At 43.1% G+C, this 24,861-nt stretch overlaps 3 protein-coding genes across 4 annotated transcripts; all 3 read right to left on the reverse strand.

Annotated features, from left to right (window-relative positions):
- Positions 1-1,077: 1,077 nt before the first annotated feature.
- On the reverse strand, positions 1,078-2,037 carry LOC122474306 (olfactory receptor 2S2). The gene has a single exon (XM_043565179.1). It carries the CDS (start codon positions 2,035-2,037, stop codon positions 1,078-1,080), a length of 960 nt encoding a protein of 319 aa, XP_043421114.1.
- A 6,225-nt stretch (positions 2,038-8,262) lies between these two features.
- Positions 8,263-13,797, reverse strand: LOC122474254 (olfactory receptor 2S2-like). 2 transcript variants are annotated; one of them, XM_043565095.1, is made up of 2 exons: positions 13,788-13,797; positions 8,263-9,212 (listed from the first exon to the last, which is right to left on the reverse strand). In XM_043565095.1, the coding sequence occupies exons 1-2, from the start codon at positions 13,795-13,797 to the stop codon at positions 8,263-8,265; spliced, it is 960 nt and encodes a 319-aa protein (XP_043421030.1). The 2 variants fall into 2 exon arrangements, with proteins under 2 accessions (XP_043421030.1, XP_043421029.1); XM_043565094.1 differs by lacking the exon at positions 13,788-13,797 and having other exon boundaries at positions 8,263-9,222.
- An 8,499-nt stretch (positions 13,798-22,296) lies between these two features.
- Positions 22,297-23,256, reverse strand: LOC122474305 (olfactory receptor 13C7-like). The gene has a single exon (XM_043565178.1). It carries the CDS (start codon positions 23,254-23,256, stop codon positions 22,297-22,299), a length of 960 nt encoding a protein of 319 aa, XP_043421113.1.
- Between the last annotated feature and the right edge of the window lie 1,605 nt (positions 23,257-24,861).

Raw genomic sequence — 24,861 nt, forward strand, 5'->3', positions numbered from 1 at the left:
GCCCAAGGTCATAGGTAAGAAAACGCTTCCCAGTGTTTATTGTGCTGAGCTATGGAGGCTCAGAAAAGCTACAGATTTTACATCTCTTGGACATTCATGGTGTATTTTAACATATTAAAGACTTTGAGAAGTTCTGGAACAAAGAAATGTGTCAAATTTTACCCCACTAAACTCTTCAAATAATTTTAGCCTCTATTTATCTGTCTCCTTCCTTCCTCCCTCCTTCCCTCCCTCCCTCCCTTCCTTCCTCCCATCCTTCCTTCTTTCCTTCCTTCCTTCCTTCCTTCCTTCTTTCCTTCCTTCTTCCTTCCTTCCTTCCATCCTTCCTTCCTTCCTTCCTTCCTTCCTTCCTTCCTTCCTTCCTCTCCCTCCCTCCCTCCCTCTCTCTCTCTCTCTCTCTCTTCCAGAATCTGAGTTATTATCTAACAGAAAACTAGCTTTTCTGTTGGGAATTGTATAAGTGGTAAACATCAAATTCAAACTCTATACTCCTTGAATTTAACTTAGAAGAAGTGTTTCATAATGTGAAATGCATTGAGGAAAAATAGCCTCAATTTTCTCATAGCTAAAAAGCAATTCAGTTCATCAGGCTAGATTATTTCCACTCAAAAGCCCTCTGTGTGGAGACCTTGTCTTTGTCTCCTCTTAGTATTTCAGGCAAACTGAGTCTAATAATGAAAATGTCCACTTCCTCCTTGTTCCTGGCTGTCCTGGGGAGTCCAGTAGGGATGAAAAAGTTGCTGTGAGAGCCCTCTCACCTGTGTGTACTGACTGTGTAGCTCAGACACAGTATGGGCTATTCGGCTTGCTCTAATGGTCCCTTTCTCCTCGGTTTTAGGATGTGTTCAGAATGTCTTTGTACATTACATTAGCGATTTATTGCCTGGCATCTGTTGAAGCTCTCAGATATCTGGCTAAAACTCAGAAGACACAATGTGAAAAGTTACACAATCCCTGAAAATGAACTAGAGGGCAAGCGATCATTTCAGTTAACATCACCTGGCTTTTGAGTGGCAGCTGCAATGATCAAAACCCTTGCTCCCTTGGAGGTAGGAACCACAGAGGACCCCTCCTCCATCACTGGGTGAAGTATTTCCGAGCCACCAGGTTCCTCACAGCAGCCTTCACGTCCTTGTTCCTGAGGCTGTAGATGACGGGGTTGAGCATGGGGGTCACCACCCCATAGAAGAGAGGGATGAGCTTATCTGAAAGGTCCTCTTTGTCTGCCCCCAGGGGATCCTTAGACTTGGGCTTCCTGTACATGAAAAATAAGGTCCCATAGAAGATGACCACCACAGTGAGGTGGGCAGAGCAGGTAGAAAAGGCCTTTTTCCTCCCCTCAGCTGAAGGGATCCTCAGGATGGTAGCAATGATGAAGACATAAGAGACGGAGATGAACAGAACTGGGACCCCCAGGAAGATCACATTTGTCACTCCCATGCTGATCACATTGATGGAGATGTCAACGCAGGCCAACTTCAGGACAGCCAGGATCTCACAGGCAAGGTGGTTGATGACGTTGTTCCCGCAGAAAGGCAGCTGAATCGTCAGGGATGTGTGTACCACAGAAGCAGCCCCACCAATTGTCCAGGAGCTGACAGCCATGGATACATACACAGACCTGCTCATGACCACAGGGTACCTCAGGGGGTTACAGATGGCCACATAGCGATCAAATGCCATCACGCTCAGGAGCACACACTCTGTCCCTGCCATGGCAAAGGAGAGGAACATCTGCATGGCACAGCCTGAGAAGGAAATGGTTTTCCTGGGAGTGAGGAAGCCATCCAGGACTAGAGGGATGGAAGAGGTTGTGTAGCAGATGTCCAGGAAGGAGAGGTTCCCCAGGAAGAAGTACATGGGCGTGTGCAGGCGGGAGTCAAGGATGGTCACCAGGATGAGGACCCCATTGCCCAGCAGGATCACCAGATACATAGACAGGATGAGCACAAAGAACGTTTTCTCCAGCCTTGGGTGGGCCGAGAGTCCCAGGAGAATGAACCCCACCACGGGGGAGGACCAGTTGGCTTTTTCCATGTGATATCCCTTCTGTCATCAGCAAAGTACAAAAGCAGCACATCAGGCTTTCTTGAGAAGAGTCTCAGGCATCTAGTATGCCATCAAGTCTCTGCTACATAAGAGGAGAGCATGTGTGTGTAAGAGAAAAATGGCAGTAAGAGACAGTAAGTGGGAGTGTCCTTAGCTTTTAGATGAGAGAGGGTTGGGGGTGGAACACAACAGAGCTTAGAGTAGACTAGCACCAAGGAAAAGCCTCAAATGTTCCAGCCGACTGTGTGCGAGGGGTTTTTCTGATGTTTCGTCCTCTCATGGCCCGAAAAAGCAACTGAGGCCCAGAGAGGGGTGTGACCTGTCTGAGTCTTCTGAGCAAGTTGCTGATAGAGGCGGGACTGGAGCCCAGTAGAGCTAATCCCCAGTCAAGGAGGACTTTTCCTCTGTTTCATGATCAACAGCTGGAAAATGCTGTAAATTATTTCTTTCTATAGAAGTTTCACCTAATCTGGGCTCTCTTAGATTCTCAGAGAGGAGAATCCCAAGCTGATCCAATTCTTAGAATGGGCAAAGTTTTAAGCTTCTGTAAACTTTATTAACGTTTGGAAGCAACTTGTATAAAAGTGTTAACCCACATCCAGACAGAATGAAGCCTAGGTAAAGGCTCAGCCATAACGAGGATTGCTTCCTCATCCTGCCCAGCCTCAGCAACACAGACTTGACCATCATCTGAACTGGGATCTGCCTATTTTCACACACACTAATAGAAATTGGGGGGAGGTTCCTTAGGGGGCAGAACTTTATGAAGCCAACACAAGGATTGACTGGAGTGATGGAACCCACACTATGCAATGGCAACTTGCAGCTCACTGGCCAGTTAACACAATTCTTAATAACCATGCTGACTACAGTCATCAGACAGCAGGTTATGTGGCATTGACTTCTAATCCCAGCTCATTAGAATCCTGGTGACATTCTTAGCCAGGGGTGACTATGGAATGTTTTTTCTTTGTCCTTTTATGTTTATACTTTATTCTCGAGTAATATTCTGGCTCTCTGCCTCCATTCTTGTGTTCTACACAAGCAGGTAGCTTATAGGAAGACCTGTCTGCCTTTGTATAGAGGATTTCCAGGCTCTCAGCTGCAATTGCCCAGACTCTATATTCAGAATCCTCATTCATAGTATTTCTATAGCTCTTTCTTAATTGCAATGGTGCGTGTGTGTGTGTGCATGTGTGAGCGTGTGTGTGTGTGTGTGTGTGTGTGTGTGTGTGTGTAAGCTGCTTCACCATGGAATTCTGCCCCAGCTTATCTGCCACTCCTCCCAGTGGCTCTCCCAGCCCTTCCAGAAAATGAAAAGTAAACATTACAGTTGGTGCCACAAGCAGGATTCCATAGTGACAAGGATATGCTGTGATTTCAGAGGCCAAGGGCAGTGGCTTCTGTTAGAGAAGCCATCCTGTCTACGCCCACGAGCCGGGGCTGTGCACACAGAAGCGTCTGCCCGTGAACGATGTGCTGTGGCCATGAGTGCTGCACGGGATTTGCCCCGTGTGAGAGCTGCAGCCATGGAAGTCCTAGTGCCCAGCATGGAGCAGTGCTGAATGAAAGCTGGTTCAATTGGAGTGAACAGAACGACTAGGAAGATCTTGTGCACTGAGCCCAGAGCTCTGGGACCTGCCCCTGCCCGTGACATGGGTGTTCTGGGTGACTGGAGCAAGTCCCTAAGCCTGTTTCCCATGTGCATCATGAAAAGGCTGAACAGATGCTACCCAGAGTGTCCCAACTCTGTGAGACTTTGGTGAAGGTGACTGCCTGCTCCTTTGCGTGTGTGCTATGGGGTGCGTGTGTGTGTGTGTGTGTGTGTGTGTGTGTGTGTGTGTGTGTGTATGTGTGCTCATGAGCACACATGGTGGGGAGATCTGAATGCTTGGTCTCCCATCAAGATATGGCCAGCTGGAAATAGGGCTGTATCAGGCTTTGGAGGAGAGTTGGGATGGAAGAAAACCAGGAGCTCTGACACCTACAGCCCCAGCTGGGCAAGTCCACCTGGGGAAGTGAGGAAGGGAAGGGAAGTTTTTACCTTTGTGGCTCTGGAGCACGGGTATGGCACTTCTGCTGTCAGGGACCAGGCCTTGCTTGTGGTCTGGCCCCTACTTATCTCTGGAGCCAGCAGGCAGCTGAGGAAAGAAGGGAACACAGTGTAGTCAAGAGCCTCAAACACTGTCATACAGCCTTCCTGGAGAGCAGTTTGCCTTAGAAAAGAAAAAACCTGGAAAGCCCACATAACTCAGCAATTCCACCCCTGGGAGAAAGTTCTAATGAGTCAATGAGCAGAGGGCCGGTATCTCTCAATAAAGGCATTTATCACAGCCATATTTGTGAATGAATATAGGAAACAAAATAACTGTCTACCAATGAATTTATAACAATGCCATTTCATATAATGGAGTATTAAACATTAAAGTTACATTTATAGGGGAACCTGGGTGGCTCAGTCGATTGAGCGTCTGATTCTTGATTTCAGCTCAGTTCATGTGCTCACGGTCTGTGGGCTCGAGCCCCACATCAGGCTTTGCACTGACAGTACACAGAGCCTATTTGGAATTCTCTCACCTCTCTCTCTGTCCCTCCCCCTGCTCACACGTGTGCTTTCTCTCTCTCTCTCTCAAAACAAATAAATAAACAACAATTTTTAAGTTACATTTATAGTTTTTACACTATTATTTCATCATACTACGATGATAAATTACAAGAGAGAATACAAAATTGTACACACTGCTATGATCTCAGGAAAACAATATGTGTGACTGAAAAGAAAATATAGAAAAATCAAAGGGAATCCTTTTGTACCTCTGCAATATTATCAAATATTCTAATACTATGGGCACAACTTGTATTCTGGGAAAAAAATTCTCGATACAGTAATTCACCCCTGCTCCTTACCGACATTTTGCTTTCTGAAGTTTCAATTCCTGCCCCACCACCACCTCCAACTGTGGTTGGGAAGCAGAAGATGGTCTTTCTGAGTATGATCAGAAGGTGAGTAATAGCCCCATGTTGCATCACAACCCCTGGCTCACTCACCACACTTCATCTCATCATGTGAGCATTTCATCATCTTGCACTGTCACAAGAAGAAGGAGTGCAGGCGTGGGGGCTACAGCATAATAAGATACTTGGAGAGAGAGACCACACTCACATAACTCTTATTAGGATATTTTGTTATAATCGTTCTATGTTATTATTGATTATTGTTAATCTCTCACTGCATCCTGCTTGCAGCCCCTTCTCTGAGTCTCCTGATCCCGGACACAGTTCTCAACTCCACACTGTTCCCTGGGCCAGACCCTGGATGCCAGAGAAAGACACCAGACACTCCCCTGCTAGATTTCCTTAACCTCTGAGACCCTCTTTCTTCTTCTCTCCGCTAAATCCCTACGGCAATATTAGCCCCTGCTGGTGTTTCTCTCCCATCCTTCCTCCTAGCCGTGCAGGCTGACCGCGTGTCTCAGCTAAGGAATCTTTGTGGAGAACACATGTCATCCTGGTCTGAGACACAGAAATCCCAATGGTACATCTTCCCCAGCAGTGAAAGGAGTTCTCGGGCAGCAGCTGTGAACTCTACAGGGACCCTGTTAGTCCCAGAAGCAATTTAAAGTTTGGAATGTCAAATGTGCACGGGGTACAGGCCCTAAGCATACCTGGGGCCTCCAGGGACCACACACCCTGTCCCAATTAGAGGTAACGACTGGGACACGGTCAAGGGGAGATGGACAAGAGCATACAGCAGATGCTGGCTTCCTCCAGAGCTTTCCCTGGGGTCTCAGAGAAGCCAGTGCTCGATTCAGGGACGGCATACTTTGTCCCTATGTTGAAGTCCTAGATATCCAGAATGGGGAAGCAGGATAAATGTCTAACAGCAGTAGCAGGATTGGCTGCGTTTGTTGAGCGGCTCCCTTGTGCCAGTCACTGTGACGAACGCTTCACAAACACTGGCTTTAAGACGTTCTCCACTTCCTCTCCAGCACGTGTCTTTTCTTGTCTTTTTGATCCTAGGCATTCTGACAGGTGTGAGGTGATATCTCATGGTAGGTTTAATTTGCATTGCCCTGATGATGAGTGATGTTGAGCATTGTTTCATGTGTCCGTTAGCCATCTGTAGGCCATCTTTGGAGAAATGTCTATTCAGGTCCTCTGCCCACTTTTAATCCAATTATTTGTGGGGGTTTTTTTGATGTTGAGTTATGTTTTTTGCAAATATTTTCTCCCATACAGTTGGTTGCCTTTGTGTTTAGCTTATGGTTTCCTTCGCTGTGCAAAAGCTTTTTAGTTTGCTGTAGTTCCAAGAGTTTATTTTTGTTTTTGTTTCCCTTGTCTGAGTAAACATATCCAGAACAATGTTGCTAAAGCCAATATTCAAGAAGTTTTCTTTAGGAGGTTTATGGTTTCAGGTCTTTAATCCATTTTTATTTTATTTTTGTGTATGCTAAAAGAAAGTGGTCCAGTGTCATTTTTTTTTTGCATGTAACTCTCCACTTTTCTCAACGCCATTTTATTTTATTTTATTTTATTTTTAATTTTTTTAAAATTTACATCCAAATTAGTTAGCATATAGTGAAACAATGATTTCAGGAGTAGATTCCTTACCATTTATTTTTTTTTATGTCTATTTATTTATTTTGAGAAAGTGAGCATGTGCGAGTAGGCAAGGACAGAAAGACAGGGAGAGAGCGAATCCCAAGCTAGCTCCTCTCTGTCAGTGGAGAGCCCATCAGGGGGCTCTATCTCACCAGCCGTGAGATCACAACCTGAACCGAGTCGGACGCTTAACCAACTGAGAAACCCAGGAGTCCTGACTTTCTGTATTCTTTTTAAATAAGTCTGTCAGTGTGCAAAGAATTTAGTATAACTTGGCCTAAAACTGCTTCTATCCATCTACCACCATCTCTGAGACTCTCATTCATCTTCTGTCTATTGGTCTAGAAAGGAACAATGTCTGGCTCATTTCCACACGGTACACAGCACTGTGCAGCATTCGTGATACTACCACTACCATCTGTAGTTCTATTGCGTTTACCATAAAAAGTACTCATTTATATAGTATCTTATCTAATTTGTCTAAAATCAAATGGTTAGGTTTTAAATATGAAGAAATAGACTGAGAAAGATTAAGCAACCTGCCCAAGGTCATAGGTAAGAAAATGCTTCCCAGTGTTTATTGTGCTGAGCTATGGAGGCTCAGAAAAGCTACAGATTTTACATCTCTTGGACATTCACGGTGTATTTTAACATATTAAAGACTTTGAGAAGTTCTGGAACAAAGAAATATGTCAAATTTTACCCCACTAAACTCTTCAAATAATTTTAGCCTCTATTTATCTGTCTCCTTCCTTCCTCCCTCCCTCCCTCCCTTCCTTCCTTCCTTCCTTCTTTCCTTCCTTCCTCCCTTCCTTCCTTCCTTCCTTCCTTCCTTCCTTCCTTCCTTCCTTTTTTCCTTCCTTCCTTCCTTCCTTCCTTCCTTCCTTCCTTCCTTCCTTCCTTCCTCTCCCTCCCTCCCTCTCTCTCTCTCTCTCTTCCAGAATCTGAGTTATTATCTAACAGAAAACTAGCTTTTCTGTTGGGAATTGTATAAGTGGTAAACATCAAATTCAAACTCTATACTCCTTGAATTTAACTTAGAAGAAGTGTTTCATAATGTGAAATGCATTGAGAAAAAATAGCCTCAATTTTCTCATAGCTAAAAAGCAATTCAGTTCATCAGGCTAGATTATTTCCACTCAAAAGCCCTCTGTGTGGAGACCTTGTCTTTGTCTCCTCTTAGTATTTCAGGCAAACTGAGTCTAATAATGAAAATGTCCACTTCTTCCTTGTTCCTGGCTGTCCTGGGGAGTCCAGTAGGGATGAAAAAGTTGCTGTGAGAGCCCTCTCACCTGTGTGTACTGACTGTGTAGCTCAGACACAGTATGGGCTATTCGGCTTGCTCTAATGGTCCCTTTCTCCTCGGTTTTAGGATGTGTTCAGAATGTCTTTGTACATTACATTAGCGATTTATTGCCTGGCATCTGTTGAAGCTCTCAGATATCTGGCTAAAACTCAGAAGACACAATGTGAAAAGTTACACAATCCCTGAAAATGAACTAGAGGGCAAGCGATCATTTCAGTTAACATCACCTGGCTTTTGAGTGGCAGCTGCAATGATCAAAACCCTTGCTCCCTTGGAGGTAGGAACCACAGAGGACCCCTCCTCCATCACTGGGTGAAGTATTTCCGAGCCACCAGGTTCCTCACAGCAGCCTTCACGTCCTTGTTCCTGAGGCTGTAGATGATGGGGTTGAGCATGGGGGTCACCACCCCATAGAAGAGAGGGATGAGCTTATCTGAAAGGTCCTCTTTGTCTGCCCCCAGGGGATCCTTAGACTTGGGCTTCCTGTACATGAAAAATAAGGTCCCATAGAAGATGACCACCACAGTGAGGTGGGCAGAGCAGGTAGAAAAGGCCTTTTTCCTCCCCTCAGCTGAAGGAATCCTCAGGATGGTAGCAATGATGAAGACATAAGAGACGGAGATGAACAGAACTGGGACCCCCAGGAAGATCACATTTGTCACTCCCATGCTGATCACATTGATGGAGATGTCAACGCAGGCCAACTTCAGGACAGCCAGGATCTCACAGGCAAGGTGGTTGATGATGTTGTTCCCGCAGAAAGGCAGCTGAATCGTCAGGGATGTGTGTACCACAGAAGCAGCCCCACCAATTGTCCAGGAGCTGACAGCCATGGATACATACACAGACCTGCTCATGACCACAGGGTACCTCAGGGGGTTACAGATGGCCACATAGCGATCAAATGCCATCATGCCCAGGAGCACACACTCTGTGGCTCCCATGGCAAAGGAGAGGAACATCTGCATGGCACAGCCTGAGAAGGAAATGGTTTTCCTGGGAGTGAGGAAGCCATCCAGGACTAGAGGGATGGAAGAGGTTGTGTAGCAGATGTCCAGGAAGGAGAGGTTCCCCAGGAAGAAGTACATGGGCGTGTGCAGGCGGGAGTCAAGGATGGTCACCAGGATGAGGACCCCATTGCCCAGCAGGATCACCAGATACATAGACAGGATGAGCACAAAGAACGTTTTCTCCAGCCTTGGGTGGGCCGAGAGTCCCAGGAGAATGAACCCCACCACGGGGGAGGACCAGTTGGCTTTTTCCATGTGATATCCCTTCTGTCATCAGCAAAGTACAAAAGCAGCACATCAGGCTTTCTTGAGAAGAGTCTCAGGCATCTAGTATGCCATCAAGTCTCTGCTACATAAGAGGAGAGCATGTGTGTGTAAGAGAAAAATGGCAGTAAGAGACAGTAAGTGGGAGTGTCCTTAGCTTTTAGATGAGAGAGGGTTGGGGGTGGAACACAACAGAGCTTAGAGTAGACTAGCACCAAGGAAAAGCCTCAAATGTTCCAGCCGACTGTGTGCGAGGGGTTTTTCTGATGTTTCGTCCTCTCATGGCCCGAAAAAGCAACTGAGGCCCAGAGAGGGGTGTGACCTGTCTGAGTCTTCTGAGCAAGTTGCTGATAGAGGCGGGACTGGAGCCCAGTAGAGCTAATCCCCAGTCAAGGAGGACTTTTCCTCTGTTTCATGATCAACAGCTGGAAAATGCTGTAAATTATTTCTTTCTATAGAAGTTTCACCTAATCTGGGCTCTCTTAGATTCTCAGAGAGGAGAATCCCAAGCTGATCCAATTCTTAGAATGGGCAAAGTTTTAAGCTTCTGTAAACTTTATTAACGTTTGGAAGCAACTTGTATAAAAGTGTTAACCCACATCCAGACAGAATGAAGCCTAGGTAAAGGCTCAGCCATAACGAGGATTGCTTGCTCAACCTGCCCAGCCTCAGCAACACAGACTTGACCATCATCTGAACTGGGATCTGCCTATTTTCACACACACTAATAGAAATTGGGGGGAGGTTCCTTAGGGGGCAGAACTTTATGAAGCCAACACAAGGATTGACTGGAGTGATGGAACCCACACTATGCAATGGCAACTTGCAGCTCACTGGCCAGTTAACACAATTCTTAATAACCATGCTGACTACAGTCATCAGACAGCAGGTTATGTGGCATTGACTTCTAATCCCAGCTCATTAGAATCCTGGTGACATTCTTAGCCAGGGGTGACTATGGAATGTTTTTTCTTTGTCCTTTTATGCTTATACTTTATTCTCGAGTAATATTCTGGCTCTCTGCCTCCATTCTTGTGTTCTACACAAGCAGGTAGCTTATAGGAAGACCTGTCTGCCTTTGTATAGAGGATTTCCAGGCTCTCAGCTGCAATTGCCCAGACTCTATATTCAGAATCCTCATTCATAGTATTTCTACAGCTCTTTCTTAATTGCAATGGTGCGTGTGTGTGTGTGCATGTGTGAGCGTGTGTGTGTGTGTGTGTGTGTGTGTGTGTGTGTGTAAGCTGCTTCACCATGGAATTCTGCCCCAGCTTATCTGCCACTCCTCCCAGTGGCTCTCCCAGCCCTTCCAGAAAATGAAAAGTAAACATTACAGTTGGTGCCACAAGCAGGATTCCATAGTGACAAGGATATGCTGTGATTTCAGAGGCCAAGGGCAGTGGCTTCTGTTAGAGAAGCCATCCTGTCTACGCCCACGAGCCGGGGCTGTGCACACAGAAGCGTCTGCCCGTGAACGATGTGCTGTGGCCATGAGTGCTGCACGGGATTTGCCCCGTGTGAGAGCTGCAGCCATGGAAGTCCTAGTGCCCAGCATGGAGCAGTGCTGAATGAAAGCTGGTTCAATTGGAGTGAACAGAACGACTAGGAAGATCTTGTGCACTGAGCCCAGAGCTCTGGGACCTGCCCCTGCCCATGACATGGGTGTTCTGGGTGACTGGAGCAAGTCCCTAAGCCTGTTTCCCATGTGCATCATGAAAAGGCTGAACAGATGCTACCCAGAGTGTCCCAACTTTGTCATGGATTGCTCAGCACCATTCTCACCAGGCAGGGCTCAGACTTTGGTGAAGGTGACTGCCTGCTCCTTTGCGTGTGTGCTATGGTGTGTGTGTGTGTGTGTGTGTGTGTGTGTGTGTATGTGTGCTCATGAGCACACATGGTGGGGAGATCTGAATGCTTGGTCTCCCATCAAGATATGACCAGCTGGAAATAGGGCTGTATCAGGCTTTGGAGGAGAGTTGGGATGGAAGAAAACCAGGAGCTCTGACACCTACAGCCCCAACTGGGCAGATGTCCACCTGGGAGAGTGAGGAAGGGAAGGGAACACAAGGTAGTTAGGAGCCTATAAACCGTCATACTGCCTCTATACACTGTTCTATGGCCTCTCTGGAGAGCAGTTTGCCTAGGAAAAGGAAAAACCTTGAAAGCCCACATAACTCAGCAGTTCCACCCCTGGGAGAAAGTTCTAATGATTCAATGAGTGGAGGGCCGGTATCTCTCAATAAAGGCATTTATCACAGCCATATTTGTGAATGAACATAGGAAACAAAATAACTGTCTACCAATAAATACCTAATGATACTGCTTCATAGAATGGAATGTTAGACATTAAAGTTACATTTATAATTTTTACACTATTACATCATTACATTACAACAATAAATTCAAAGGGAGAATACAAAATTGTATACACTGTTATGATCTCAATTAGGTGAACAATATGTATTGATAAAAGTGACTCAAAAGAAATTATAGAAGAATCACCAGGGGAGGGGATTCCTCTTTTACCTCTTCAGTATTATCCAATTTTCTAATATTATGGGCACAAATTATATTTGGGGAAAAAATTCTCAGTACAGTAATACCCCCCCCCCCCCGGCTTACTTACCGACATTTTGCATTCAGAAGTTTCACTTCCTGCCCCACCACCACCTCCAGGTGTGGTCTGGAAGCAGAAGATGGTCTTTCTGAGTATGGTGAGGTCAGTAGTAGCCTCATAACACCTAGGTCACTCACCTCACTTCATCTCATCGTGTGGGCATTTTATCATCTTGCATCATCGCAAGAAGAATGGGGGGGCGGTGTGCAGCATAATAAGATATTTTGAGAGAAAGACCACATTCACATAACTTTTATTATAATATTTTGTTACAATTGTTCTATTTTATTCCTGGTTATTGTTAATTTCTCACTGTGCCAGATTTATAAGTTAAACTTCATCATAGGCATGTGTGTATAGGAAGAAACAGTATACACAGGGTTCAGTACTATCCGCGGTTTCAGGGATCTACTGGGGGTCTTGGGATGTATCCCCTGTGTAAAAGAGGAAACTACTGTATCTATAGGAAGAAAGTGAGAAAAATGGAAAGAACTAGCCACGGAATGGGAATCAGACAGTGTTGGGTCCCAGCTTGCCTGTCTTGCTCACCCTCTGACCCTGAGGAAGGCTCAGTCTTCCGGGAAATCTCAGCAGGATGGGGATGGGAACATGGCTGCCTCTTTCCCTGGGCTCTCGGCTCCTCCCGGGGAGGACTGAGCAGCAGTGTCAAGGCAGGGGCTTGGTCACTGGTGAGCTCTGTGGAGCACGAGGGACTGCCTGGGCTTAGCTTCAGCTGCTCCTCCCCTCTCCAGCATCTGCTGCTCATAATCAGTTGCAGCTGGAAGTTTCTTAGAGCAGAGGCAGGGTGAGGAGGAAAGTCCATCTTTGGAAAATGCTCGGCAAAAGTCATGGCTACCACCTCTGTCCCCACCACAGCCCAGTGCTCCCTACCTGCATCCTGCTTGCAGCCACTTGTCTGAGTCTCCTGATCCCGGACACAGTTCTCAACTCCACACTGTGCCCTGGGCCAGACCCTGGATGCCAGAGAAAGACACCAGACACTCCCCTGCTGGATTTCCTTGACCTCTGAGACCCTCTTTCTTCTTCTCTCCGCTAAATCCCTACGGCAATGTTAGCCCCTGCTGGTGTTTCTCTCCCATCCTTCTTCCTAGCCGTGCAGGCTGACCGCGTATCTCAGCTACAGACTCTTTGTGGAGAGCACCTGTCATCCTGATGTGAGGCACAGAAATCCCAATGGTACATCTTCCCCAGCAGTGAAAGGAGTTCTCGGGCAGCAGCTGTGAACTCTACAGGGACCCTGTTAGTCCCAGAAGCAATTTAAAGTTTGGAATGTCAAATGTGCACGGGGTACAGGCCCTAAGCATACCTGGGGCCCCCAGGGACCACACACCCTGTCCCAATTAGAGGTAACGACTGGGACACGGTCAAGGGGAGATGGACAAGAGCATACAGCAGATGCTGGCTTCCTCCAGAGCTTTCCCTGGGGTCTCAGAGAAGCCAGTGCTCGATTCAGGGACGGCATACTTTGTCCCTATGTTGAAGTCCTAGATATCCAGAATGGGGAAGCAGGATAAATGTCTAACAGCAGTAGCAGGATTGGCTGCGTTTGTTGAGCGGCTCCCTTGTGCCAGTCACTGTGACGAACGCTTCACAAACACTGGCTTTAAGACGTTCTCCACTTCCTCTCCAGCACGTGTCTTTTCTTGTCTTTTTGATCCTAGGCATTCTGACAGGTGTGAGGTGGTATCTCATGGTGGGTTTAATTTGCATTGCCCTGATGATGAGTGATGTTGAGCATTGTTTCATGTGTCCGTTAGCCATCTGTAGGCCATCTTTGGAGAAATGTCTATTCAGGTCCTCTGCCCACTTTTAATCCAATTATTTGTGGGGTTTTTTTTTTTGATGTTGAGTTATATGTGTTCTTTATATATTTTGGATATTAACCGAATATATTATCAAATATGTTGTTTGCAAATACTTTCTCCCATAACTTAAAAATTTTAACTTTAAAAAGTTAAACAGTTTAGCAAAGACCACATCTCTTGTAAAATCCAGAGCTGGTATTTCAGTCTCAATACATCTTATTCTCTTTATCATCATTGGATATCCTCCTCCTCCTCTTCCTCATGATTATCACCACATTAGTAGGCATTACTTGTACCTGATACAAAATGTAAAAGGTATAGAAGAATGTATAATAAAAATTAAGTCTCTTTCTCGTCACCTAGTTATGTTCCTTTGAGGCAACCTATATTAGCAATTTCTTGTATGCCTTTTTTTCCCAGAAATATTCTATGGATATTGGTCAGTGAGAAAAGCGAGATATGAAGACAGTGACAAATTTTGCACAAATATACACTGTTTTAATATCTTGATTTTCTCAGTTAATATATATTGGAGCTATATATCTGGAAAATATATCATTTTTATACATGTTTTATATATCATTCTTTCTTCCTTTCTTTCTTTCTTTCTTTCTTTCTTTGTTTCTTTCTTTCTTTATTTTTAATGTTTATTTATTTTTGAGAGAGAGAGATAACATGAGTGGAGGAGGGACACAGAGAGAGAGAAACAGAGAATCTGTCAGTGCAAAGCAGGGTTCAAACCCACAAACTGTGAGATCATGACCTAGCCAAAGTCAGACACTCAATCAACTGAGCCACCCAGGCATCCCTGCCTCATTCTTTTAAATGGCTGTATTTATTCCAGTGTTAAGAATGTGTCATCATTTAATTAACCAATCTAATATTGATAGACTTTTAGATCTTCCAGTTTCCCCCCATCTTATGCTATTACAGTCAATGTTACAACAAATATCTTTGCATATTCGTAATTTAGTACATGTGGTAAAAACATATCTGTTTATGTACATTTGTAATATTGACAAGTTTACAAATTCCTATCATCAGCTTATGAGAATGTCTGTTTTCCACCCTCTGATAACATATTACTTTGCTCTCTCAAGAACTTCTTTTGGTCTTTGCCAATTTAAAGATGAGAAGTGATATCGCATTGTACTATTTAATACTTTAGATATTTAGAACAATTTAAAATGTGAAATATAGCACACACATGTAAATGCATATGAAAGTATATAAAACACATATTTTTAATTGAAAGAATAAAAGAAAGCAATGATATCCTAATTTAAGGAGTAGGACACTGCCAGTACCTTGGAAGCTCCCTGGGTATTCTTTCCCTGTCCATCCTCTCCCTCTCCTCCCAGAGACACCACATTCCAATTTTAGTTATAATCATTTCCTTGTTTTTCATGAGTTTATCATCTGTGTATACATCCTTAAACAGTATAGTTTAGGCTTTCCTCTTTCTAAACTCCATATCAATTCAATTGCTTGTAGGTATTCTTTTTAACTTGCTACTTCTGTCAATATTATGTTTGTGAGGCTCATTCATATTTATGAGTGTAGCTAAATTCATTAATTTGTATTGCTAAATTCCATTATATGAATGTAACACCACTTATTTATACATTCTACTTCAAAGGATAATTGGGTTGCCTCCTAGTTGAATGCTGCTATAAATATTTTATATACTTCTCCTTGGTACACATACGTCCAATTGTCCTGCCTACATCTGTCACCCATCCTTTCTCTAGTGATCTGTAATAGCCTCTCTGTTATACATCAAATGTCCAGACATGAAGGGGTTCATTTCTGGGATCTCTATTCTTTTCCAAATGGCTTACCTGTCTGTTCCTGTGTTGATGCCACACTGCCCTAATTAATATTGCTTTTTAGTATACTTTGATATCTTGTAGGGTGAGTCCCTTTATCCCCACTCAATACTTCTTCAAATGTGTGATGACTGTTTTTAGTTCTTTGTTCTTCTATATAAATTATGGACCCAACTTCTTGAATTCTACAGTAATTGTTTTGGGAATGTATAAATTGGTTTTACATTTATTCTATAGATCAATTTGAGGGGAACTAATATCTCCATAATACTGAATTTTCCAACCCATTAAATGGAAATATTTCTCTGTTTTAATATTGTTCAAAACATGTTATAATTTATACTTTTATGCATGAAGGTCTTGGAGATCTTTTGTCAGATTTAACCCTGTATGAGGATATTTATATTTTAACATAAACATATTAATTTTTATATTTAAATATATAAATACATATATACTTTTTAATTTTTTTTAATGTTTATTTATTTTTGAGAGAGAGAGAGAGAGAGAGACAGAACATGAGTGGGGGAGGGGCAGAAAGAGAGGGAGACACAGAATCCGAAACAGTCTCCAGGCTCCAACCTGTCAGCACAGATCCCAAAACAGGGCTTGGACCCATGAACCATGAGATCATGACCTGAGCTGAAGTTGGATGCTTAACTGACCGAGCCACCTAGGCACCCCAATACATATATTTATATTTCTTTATGTCTTTAAAAATATTTCAAAATCTGTTGGTAGAATATAGAAATACAATATTTGTTTTTGTATATTGATTTAGTGTTGAGGAACCTTGCTAAACTCTTTTAAATATTTATAAAATCCTTTTAATGGTTTTATTTATTGCTAGAGAGAGACAGAGCCTGAGTGAGGGAGGGGCAGAGAGAGAGGGAGACACAGAATCTGAAGCAGGCTCCAGGCTCTGAGCTGTCAGCAGAGATCCCAGTGTGGGGCTCAAAGTCGCAAACTGCGAGATCATGACCTGAGCTGAAGCCAGATGCTTAACTGACTGAGCCACCCAGGCGCCCCAACTCTTTTAAATATTTATAATATATCTTCAAGTTATTTTAGATTTTCTATATAGTAGGCAATAATAACACCAGTGAACAATGAAAGTTTTTTTCTTCCTTCAAAATTGTTAGACTTGTCTGTTGCCCTACTGCACTGGCTGGGACCTCCAATTCAATGCTGAAAGGTTTTTGTTTGTTTGTTTGTTTGTTTGTTTTGTTTTTCACCATGAATGGGCATTGGTTTTTCAAATGCTTTTCCTGTTTCACTCATGTCAGTTTTTTTTTTTTTTTAAATTTAGCTTGTTAATACGCTAGATTGCATTGACTGATCTTTGCTTATTGAACCAGCCTATCCTTCCCTGGTGGAGGAGACCCCCCCTTGCTGCTAGAGAGGATGAATTTCAGCTCCCCACTAGGGCTCTGCTGATTGATTCCTTCCTGGCTGGCAGGGTCAAGGGTATATAGTTACTACTCCCATGTCCTCCACTGACACCATAAGAAGGGTGGCCTCATTACCATAGGCACAAGTTCTGACTCTCCTTTAGACCCTCTCTGATACCACCCAAGTGGGAAGGAAAAGGGGCACCTCATTACGCAGGGTTGGGGATGAAAGTCTAGGCTTCCCACATGCTCTCCACTGACACTGCAAAGTGGAGATTTTTTTACAACTTAACGGAGATAAAGTCCCATGTCTCTGGGGCGCCTGGGTGGCTTAGTTGGTTAAGCGTCCGACTTTGGCTCGGTCATGATCTTGCAGTTTGTGAGTTTGAGCCCCATGTCGGGCCTGTGCCGACAGCTCAGAGCTTGGAGCCTGCTTTGGATTCGGTGTCTGCCTCTCTCTCTGCCCCTCCTGTGCTCGTGCTCTCTCTCTGTCTCTCAAAAATAAATGTTAAAAAAAAAGTCCCATGTCCTTGCTCAGTCTCCTCTGATGCCACATTCAATTTAGGATTTTGCATCTATGTTCATGGATAGTATAGGCCTGAAAGGAGTTTATTCCTTTTCTTTTATTTGAAAAAGAGCCTGGGATTTGACCAAGACTGGTTTGCAGTTTCTTGTATCTCAACTGAGAATGACCTACCATGTTATATAAATGTAGAATTGCAGGTGGAGAATGCAGTGGTCAGCAAGAGAGGGAGACCATATAAAGATGCTTTTCTCTGGGCTTTGTAATTGTTAAGACTTCCTAGGCTGCTAGATAGAAAACTTATTCCAACCGGCTTAATCCCAAAAAGAACTTTAATGTTCATACAACTGAGAAGTTCAAGGGTGGATTCAGTCTCAGGCATAGCTGGAATTAGGGACTCTACATGTCATTAGGACCCTGGGTCTCTCCATCTGTTTCTTATCTCTACTTGTTTTTTCCTGGCTTCATTTGAAATGCTGGTGGACAGATTTCCTCATGTGATAGGGAAGAGAGTTGTCAAGAGCCTAATTCACATTCTTCTGTTTGAGTCTCCAGGTGAGAACTGAGCCCTGGCCAACACCTACACTGCAGCCTTGTGGAGGACTTGGTTGAACTCCTGACTTACAAAACTGCAAGATTATAAATGTGTGTTGTTTTAAGCCACTAAGTTAGTGATGATCCTCCATGCAGCATAGAAAGCTAATACAAGACCCTTTCTCTGCATGCTCCAATTAGAAATTTCCTGAGGAATGGCTCTGGTTAGTTTGACTTAGGTTACATGACTTCCATTAGACCCGATTGCTGTGCCAAGAGCTGGTGTACTATGATTGGCAGCCTCATTAGAATCACATAAGAGTGAGAGCGAGCAGTTCCCCCCAACACCCAAAATAATAGGTGCACAGTACAGGATATAGCTGACCTCTGTGATGGCATTCTTAGGGGGTTCAGGTGTGTCTTATGAGTGCTTATAGTGGACATTGCAAATTTGCAACCTTTAGCCAAATCTGGGTATGGATCAAATTTTGTTTGACCCTCATAATACTTATCTCGATACCATTAAAGAATTTTGAGGGGCACTCAGTTCAACTCTGCAAACACCAGAGGTAAGCATGGAACCTGCAGCTGGGACAACATCTCTGCAACCCCTCCCCACTCCTACATTCCTTCCTGGCATTCTGTTGGAAGAAGCAGTCAGGTCCTGCTTCCACACCTGGTCCTTTCCTGCAGTCCAGCATCTGAAATGCTCTGATTTAAGCTATTTGGGTGATTACATTCTTGACCTGTTATCTGTGATTATCTGTGTTGCTTGATTTGATCATGTTTGTAATAACTTTCATTTGCTGCTGTAATCTCTTGAATATTTAAGACATCATCCTAACCTGAGATAAATGGTCACTGGTTGTAATGAGGTGGAAATTAATCAGCACATAAGCAGAGCTCTGAAAACCTCCATTTGTCAGTGGTCTGTTCTAGACTCCTTGGTTATCTCCAAAAGCAAGGGCTGAGTTGAGGCTGGTTTTCTTTGCTTCTGTAACCTTTAGGTCAGTGAGCCTTCACCTTTGCCTCCAAGCCCTGAGCTTGAACCTTCTTTCCCAACTAACAGCATGTGCTTGCTCTAAGGATGGGAAAGTGAATGGAGCATGGCTCATCCCAACCTGTTGGCAAGGGGGAGAAAGGCTTTGAATGAGAGCACTTGGAGGATAGTTAAATGTCCTAAAGCTTACATTCAGGGCACTTCCTTCCTCCAAAATGAAACTGTTTATTTCTTCTGTTCGTGTGTGATTATAAATACATGATATTCATATAGTTCTTTCATACTTCTTTATATATTTTCCCAAGGTATTTAAAAATTTTTGTGACTGCTGTGAATTATGTACAACCACTCTAGTGTACTTTCCTACTACTTTTAGTAGCTTTGACATTTGATTAAAATTTTTGTAGTTGAACAACGTCTGTGAATAGTTTTCTTTTTTTTTCTTCTTCTTTTCATTATTTTTGTCCTTTATTTTTCTGGTCTCATCTAATTAGTTAGACTCTGCAGAATGATGTAGACATTGAAAGCAGGTGTTCTAATCCAAGTTGTAGACATGCTACAGGCCGATGTTCTGATATTTTCTTTCATGTCAGGGATGGTTTCCTCTATTCAAGTCTGCTACTTTTAAAAAGTCAGAAATAAATATTAAATGTTATCAAATGACTTCTCAACATTTGTCAATGAGATCACTTTTTCTGCTTGAATCTATTAATAAAATGGTTGCAATAGATCTAACATTCCTGATGTTAGAAACCCTGAAACTCCTTTAAAAACTGGGTAATGTGTATCATTTGTTTAATATACAATGATTTTAATCTACTCAGATTCAATAAATGACTTTTTTTCATTTGATCAACTTTTTTTGTTCATTCACAATCCTCTAATTCTTTCAAAAGTCTTCATCCTAATGCTTTTCTACTGGTCTTGTCTCTTAAAATTTCAACAAGCATATTAAGACTTGTATTTCAGTATCAATGCAGTGAATTATACTTATAAGATTCCCCTTCCTGATACATCCTTCATAAGATGAAACCTTAAATGGGTTGTACCTTTACTTCTCTTTCTTAATTTCTCAGCTTAATAAAGTCATCTAGAATTGTAACTGGAGTTATACCATTGCTTTGTTATCAGTGTTTCCCTCTATGTGTTTTCTAGTAATTCATATATTTGTCTTGGGAAATTTGGTATCAAGAGTTCATTAGACTTTATTATTCTTTAGCATTTGATCATTAGCGTCTTACATACCATATCTGTCACATTCGTTCAATTATTTATTTTAAACTATTTGTTGGGAGAACTTTATAAATAAAACTTCTTTTTCAGAAAGAGATTATAGGGGTACGTGCTTTCTGTGTGTGCACGTGCCAAAAATGTCTTTTCAAGTCTTACATTTGTGCAATGGTCAGGGTGCATAGAATTCAGGACTCACAGCCCATTTCTGTCAGAACTCAGAAAACCTTCTTCCACTGGCATCTACATTTAGGGTAACAGAAAAGCAGGCCAATGGCAGCCAGATTCCTATCCCTTGTTAGAAAATATGCTTTTCTCCTGTGGAAAAGTCTATAGAATTACTTTAACATAGATGAGAATCAAAAATTATCCTTGTATCGACTGTGTAAGGTGCGTCTTTTGCTACAATTCTTACCTGGTGATTCATGAAACTTTTATGAATGAAATTTTATCTGTTCAGCAGAATGTTTTTTCTCCTCCTTAATTACTATTTGCTTTTTATCTGCTCGGTTTTCTCCTCAAGAATTACATAATGGATCCCCCCGGTCTATCTTTTATGTCTCTCATCTTTTCTCGAATAACTGAACCCCCCCCCTTTTATTCCCTCTGAAGACTAGGAGAGAAATTTAAGTTATTTTTAATGTAAAAATTCATTTTAAGCATTGTTTTATCTACTTTTAAATACTTTCTGCTGAATTTTATTTGATAAATAATGTGGATTTTTTCCCCTAGGTCATGTTTTTATCTCCCAGTCACCTTTTCTTTTAGCTTCTCTTTGGCAAACTGCTTTTGTTTTATTGACTCCGTAGCCTCCCGAGTTCCACTGAGACTTTTCTTCACTGCACTTAACTATCTTTTTGCAATAACTGTTTGTCAGCAAAGTCTGTTTGTTTTATGGTTAGTTTATTTCCTTCCTATTGGATTAAAAGTTCATGTCAGCTAACAGAAGTTTTCTATTCCACCCATTCTTTTAGCTGGACTTCTAGATGGATGACTATTGGGAACTGGCTTAGAATTCCTCACCAATCATGCGGATGACTCTTAGATGTCTCCTAGTGAACATCATCTTCTTCTCCATCTGACTGCCATGTAGTGTCATGCCACAATGGTCACTTGGCTGCATGGTTGGTCAAGCTAGGTCAGGAAATTAATAGAATTCATTTGATTCTCCTAAATACATCTCTGTTTCCAAATCACTCTGATGACCTATGGGAGGCCACTGCTATCCAGGGACAGAAGCCAGGGGTGAATAACATCTTCAAAAACAGGAAAGAAAAAAGGCTAGAGCCTTTGACCCTGGTATCAGTTTTGCCACAACCTACTCACCCTCTTCTTTGCTCCAAAAGCATGAATGATTTTCTGGTAGGGACTATGAATAAGGATAAGAGGTTAATTATGGAGACAGGAAGAGAACAATTCAGAAAACAATTTGAGGAATTGATATGAAAATAAGGAGAAAGAAACAATGAGGATAAAGATAAAAATATTACTTTTGTTTAATATGGAGTAAGATGTGTTGAAAGGTAACATGAATCAAGGGCCCATCCAAATATGTTCCAAGAAAGAGGCCAAGGAGCAAATGAATTACAGATCTATTGATTAGAGCTTTTTTTTTTTAATGTTTGTTTATTTATTTTGAGAGAGAGAGAGCCCACAAGCTGGGGAGGGGCAGAGAGAGAGGGAGAGAGAATCCCAAGCAGGCTCCACACTGTCAGCAAAGAGCCTGACACAGGGCTCAAACCCACAGACTGTGAGATCATGACTCGAATTGAAATGAAATCAGACAATCAACTAAGCCACCCAGGTACCCCTAGACTAGAGCTTTTTGTCAGTTAAAAATAAAACTGGAAAAATTACTTTCCTGGACATCAATAAGTTCAGTAATGCATCACAGAGATAGATAACTATAAGGCTTGACCAATGGCATATACTTTTGTATAATTGCTTATAGAATGGGGTAGAAAAGTCCAATTAAATGCTTCCTATTCCTATAAAGCCTTCTGTGTCATTAGTTTTGTCTATGTACCCTTGATGAAATTGGCCCTTTTTCTTATCCCCTGAGACACTTAGGTGAGAGAAATGATATAATAGAGATCTATCATGACCCTTCCACCATCACTGGATGAAGTGTTTCTGAAATACCAGGTTCCTCACAGCGGCCTTCACGTCCTTGTTCCTCAGGCTATAGATGATGGGGTTGAGCATGGGGGTCACCACCCCATAGAAGAGGGAGATGAGCTTATCTGAAAGGTCCTGCTTGTCTGCCCCCAGGGGGTCCTTGGATTTGGGCTTCCCATACATGAAAAGGATAGTCCCGTAGAAGACGACCACGACTGTGAGGTGGGCAGAGCAGGTGGAGAAGGCCTTTTTCCTCCCCTCAGCTGAGGGGATCCTCAGGATAGTGGTGAGGATGAAGATGTAGGAGATAAAGATGAACAGAACTGGGACCCCCAGGAAGATCACATTGGCTACTGCCATACTGATTACATTGATGGAGATATCAGCACAGGCCAACTTCAGGACAGCCAAGATCTCACAGGTGAAGTGGTTAATGACGTTGTCACCACAGAAGGGCAACCGCATTGCTAAGGATGTTTGCACCATGGCGGTCATGCTTCCAGCTGCCCAGGAGCTGGCAGCCATGGGCACGTAGACAGCCTTGCTCATGACCACAGGGTACCTAAGAGGGTTACAAATGGCCATATAGCGATCAAATGCCATCATGCCCAGAAGCACACACTCTGTGGCTCCCATGGCGAAGGAAAGAAACATTTGCACAGCACAGGCTGAGAAGGGTACAGTTTTCCTGGGGGTCAGGAAGCTGTCGAGAATGAGGGGGACTGAGGAGGTTGTATAGCAGATGTCCAGGAAGGAGAGGTTCCCCAGGAAGAAGTACATGGGCGTGTGCAGGCGGGAGACAGACACAGTGACCAGGATGAGGACCCCATTGCCCAGCAGGATCACCAGGTACATCAGTAAAATGAGCACAAAGAATGTTTTCTCCAGCTTTGGGTGGGCTGAGAGGCCCAGGAGAATGAACCCCATCACAGGAGAAGTCCAGTTGGATCTCTCCATGGTGTATCTTCCCTCAGAAAGCCAACTTTATGATTCTCTGATGCCTAAAGTGGCCAGAAAGCCAGTGAGGAAACTTGCCTTGCTGAGCAGCTGGAGAACAGCCTTGGCAATCTGGGTCTCTTTACATTGTTCTAATAAAATGCAGAGAAATTAGTCAAAATCTACTTTGTGATATTTGGCTACCCATGGAGGTGTTTGACATTTCACAAAATTGGATTTAATTTTCTGAATCACATTTAAGATTAACATCACATGTTTACTTCAGGCTATACCATGTGTGGGTGATCCATTTTAATTAATTTTGTGAGAAGTGCTATACTCCATTTGTGTGAATTTTTATTCTTTTGGGACATAAGTCTGGTGGAAATAACAGATCTTCATTCTCAATTGCTGATCCAAGCAATTTTAGATACGAATTTCCTCCTCTTTTTTAGTTCTCTCTCACAGTCCACAGGCCCCTGGGATATTTATTCATGCATTCCTTCACTCACCTGCCAAACTCTTTGGAGCACTTACCAAAAGAATTGTACTTCACCAGTCACTCAATGTATGGGGATTATCAACTCCCTTTTCCTCTCTGGGCCTCTGTTTTCCTAATATGCTCTTTGGAATGGGATATATTTAGAGATATTCTATCCAGGGACAAAATGATCTCATGAATTCCTCATTCTTCACTTTCTGTCCCACCACTAAGATGTCCTTCTCTCTTTCCTTCAAGTTCTCCCCATGCCACTTAGTCACAAGGAATGAAGCCAGGAATTGGGCTGGGCTCACAAGAGTTTACATATTCTTTTACAAATTCTCTCTTACCTTTTCTGTAAACAGGTCAATAAAGAACACCACTTTTCTGAGGTCTTGGAATAGTCCAGAGGCTGAACATAGCCAATCTGATCTGAAAGTAGCAGACAGAGGGGTTAGCACCTGAAATGGATGAGAGCTAAGTTTTCTGGTCTTCGTTCTGGGTTTGGGTAAAATCCACAAAGGACCATGTATTACGTACATGAAGCCAGTTAAATTCCACCCCGCTATTGGGATTATTCTAGTCCCTGAAGTGATTTAAAGTTTAGAAACTGAAGTGACAAAGTTTAGAAACTTTATACATCTGGGATTATGTCCCCAAGATCCAATTATTTTGAAGTCCCTCCAGAAATACTTTCTTCACCCTCCTTTCCTTTATACCCGTCCTGCTGAGCTATTGGAAAACATTAGAGAGGACAGGTCATCCTGGTCCTGCCAGAATTAACATAAACCCCAGTCAGTGAGAGCTCTCAGTAGAACCCATGATAGGTCTAGGAGAGTGTGAAACTCACTACACAGGACAGATCCTTGTAGCTCAATACCACTGGCATTTCCAAATTCAGGATCTTGGGGTTGGAAAGAATCAAGTAACCTAGAAAGTTTCTTCTTGTCTGTGTCCCACCACATAGAGTCCGAACTCCTAGCATAGGCTAGGCCTCTACAGGGCATTGGGAGAGTCCTAAATGAATCTGGTCCTAGCTCTTGCCACGAGAGTTTCATAGGTATAGCAGCTGTGTGCTTGAAAAAGTCCACTTGATTGCAGAAGTGATGTCCTGTTGTTTGAAGTCTTTCTTATGATCATGTGTT

The sequence above is a fragment of the Prionailurus bengalensis genome, chromosome D4 (assembly GCF_016509475.1).
Source record: "Prionailurus bengalensis isolate Pbe53 chromosome D4, Fcat_Pben_1.1_paternal_pri, whole genome shotgun sequence".
In the NCBI taxonomy this organism is placed as follows: Eukaryota; Metazoa; Chordata; class Mammalia; order Carnivora; family Felidae; genus Prionailurus; species Prionailurus bengalensis.

Coding starts and splice junctions, on each gene's coding strand:
- LOC122474305 (XM_043565178.1), bottom strand. CDS start 23,256: ATGGAGAGATCCAACTGGACTTCTCCTGTGATGGGGTTCATTCTCCTG.
- LOC122474306 (XM_043565179.1), bottom strand. CDS start 2,037: ATGGAAAAAGCCAACTGGTCCTCCCCCGTGGTGGGGTTCATTCTCCTG.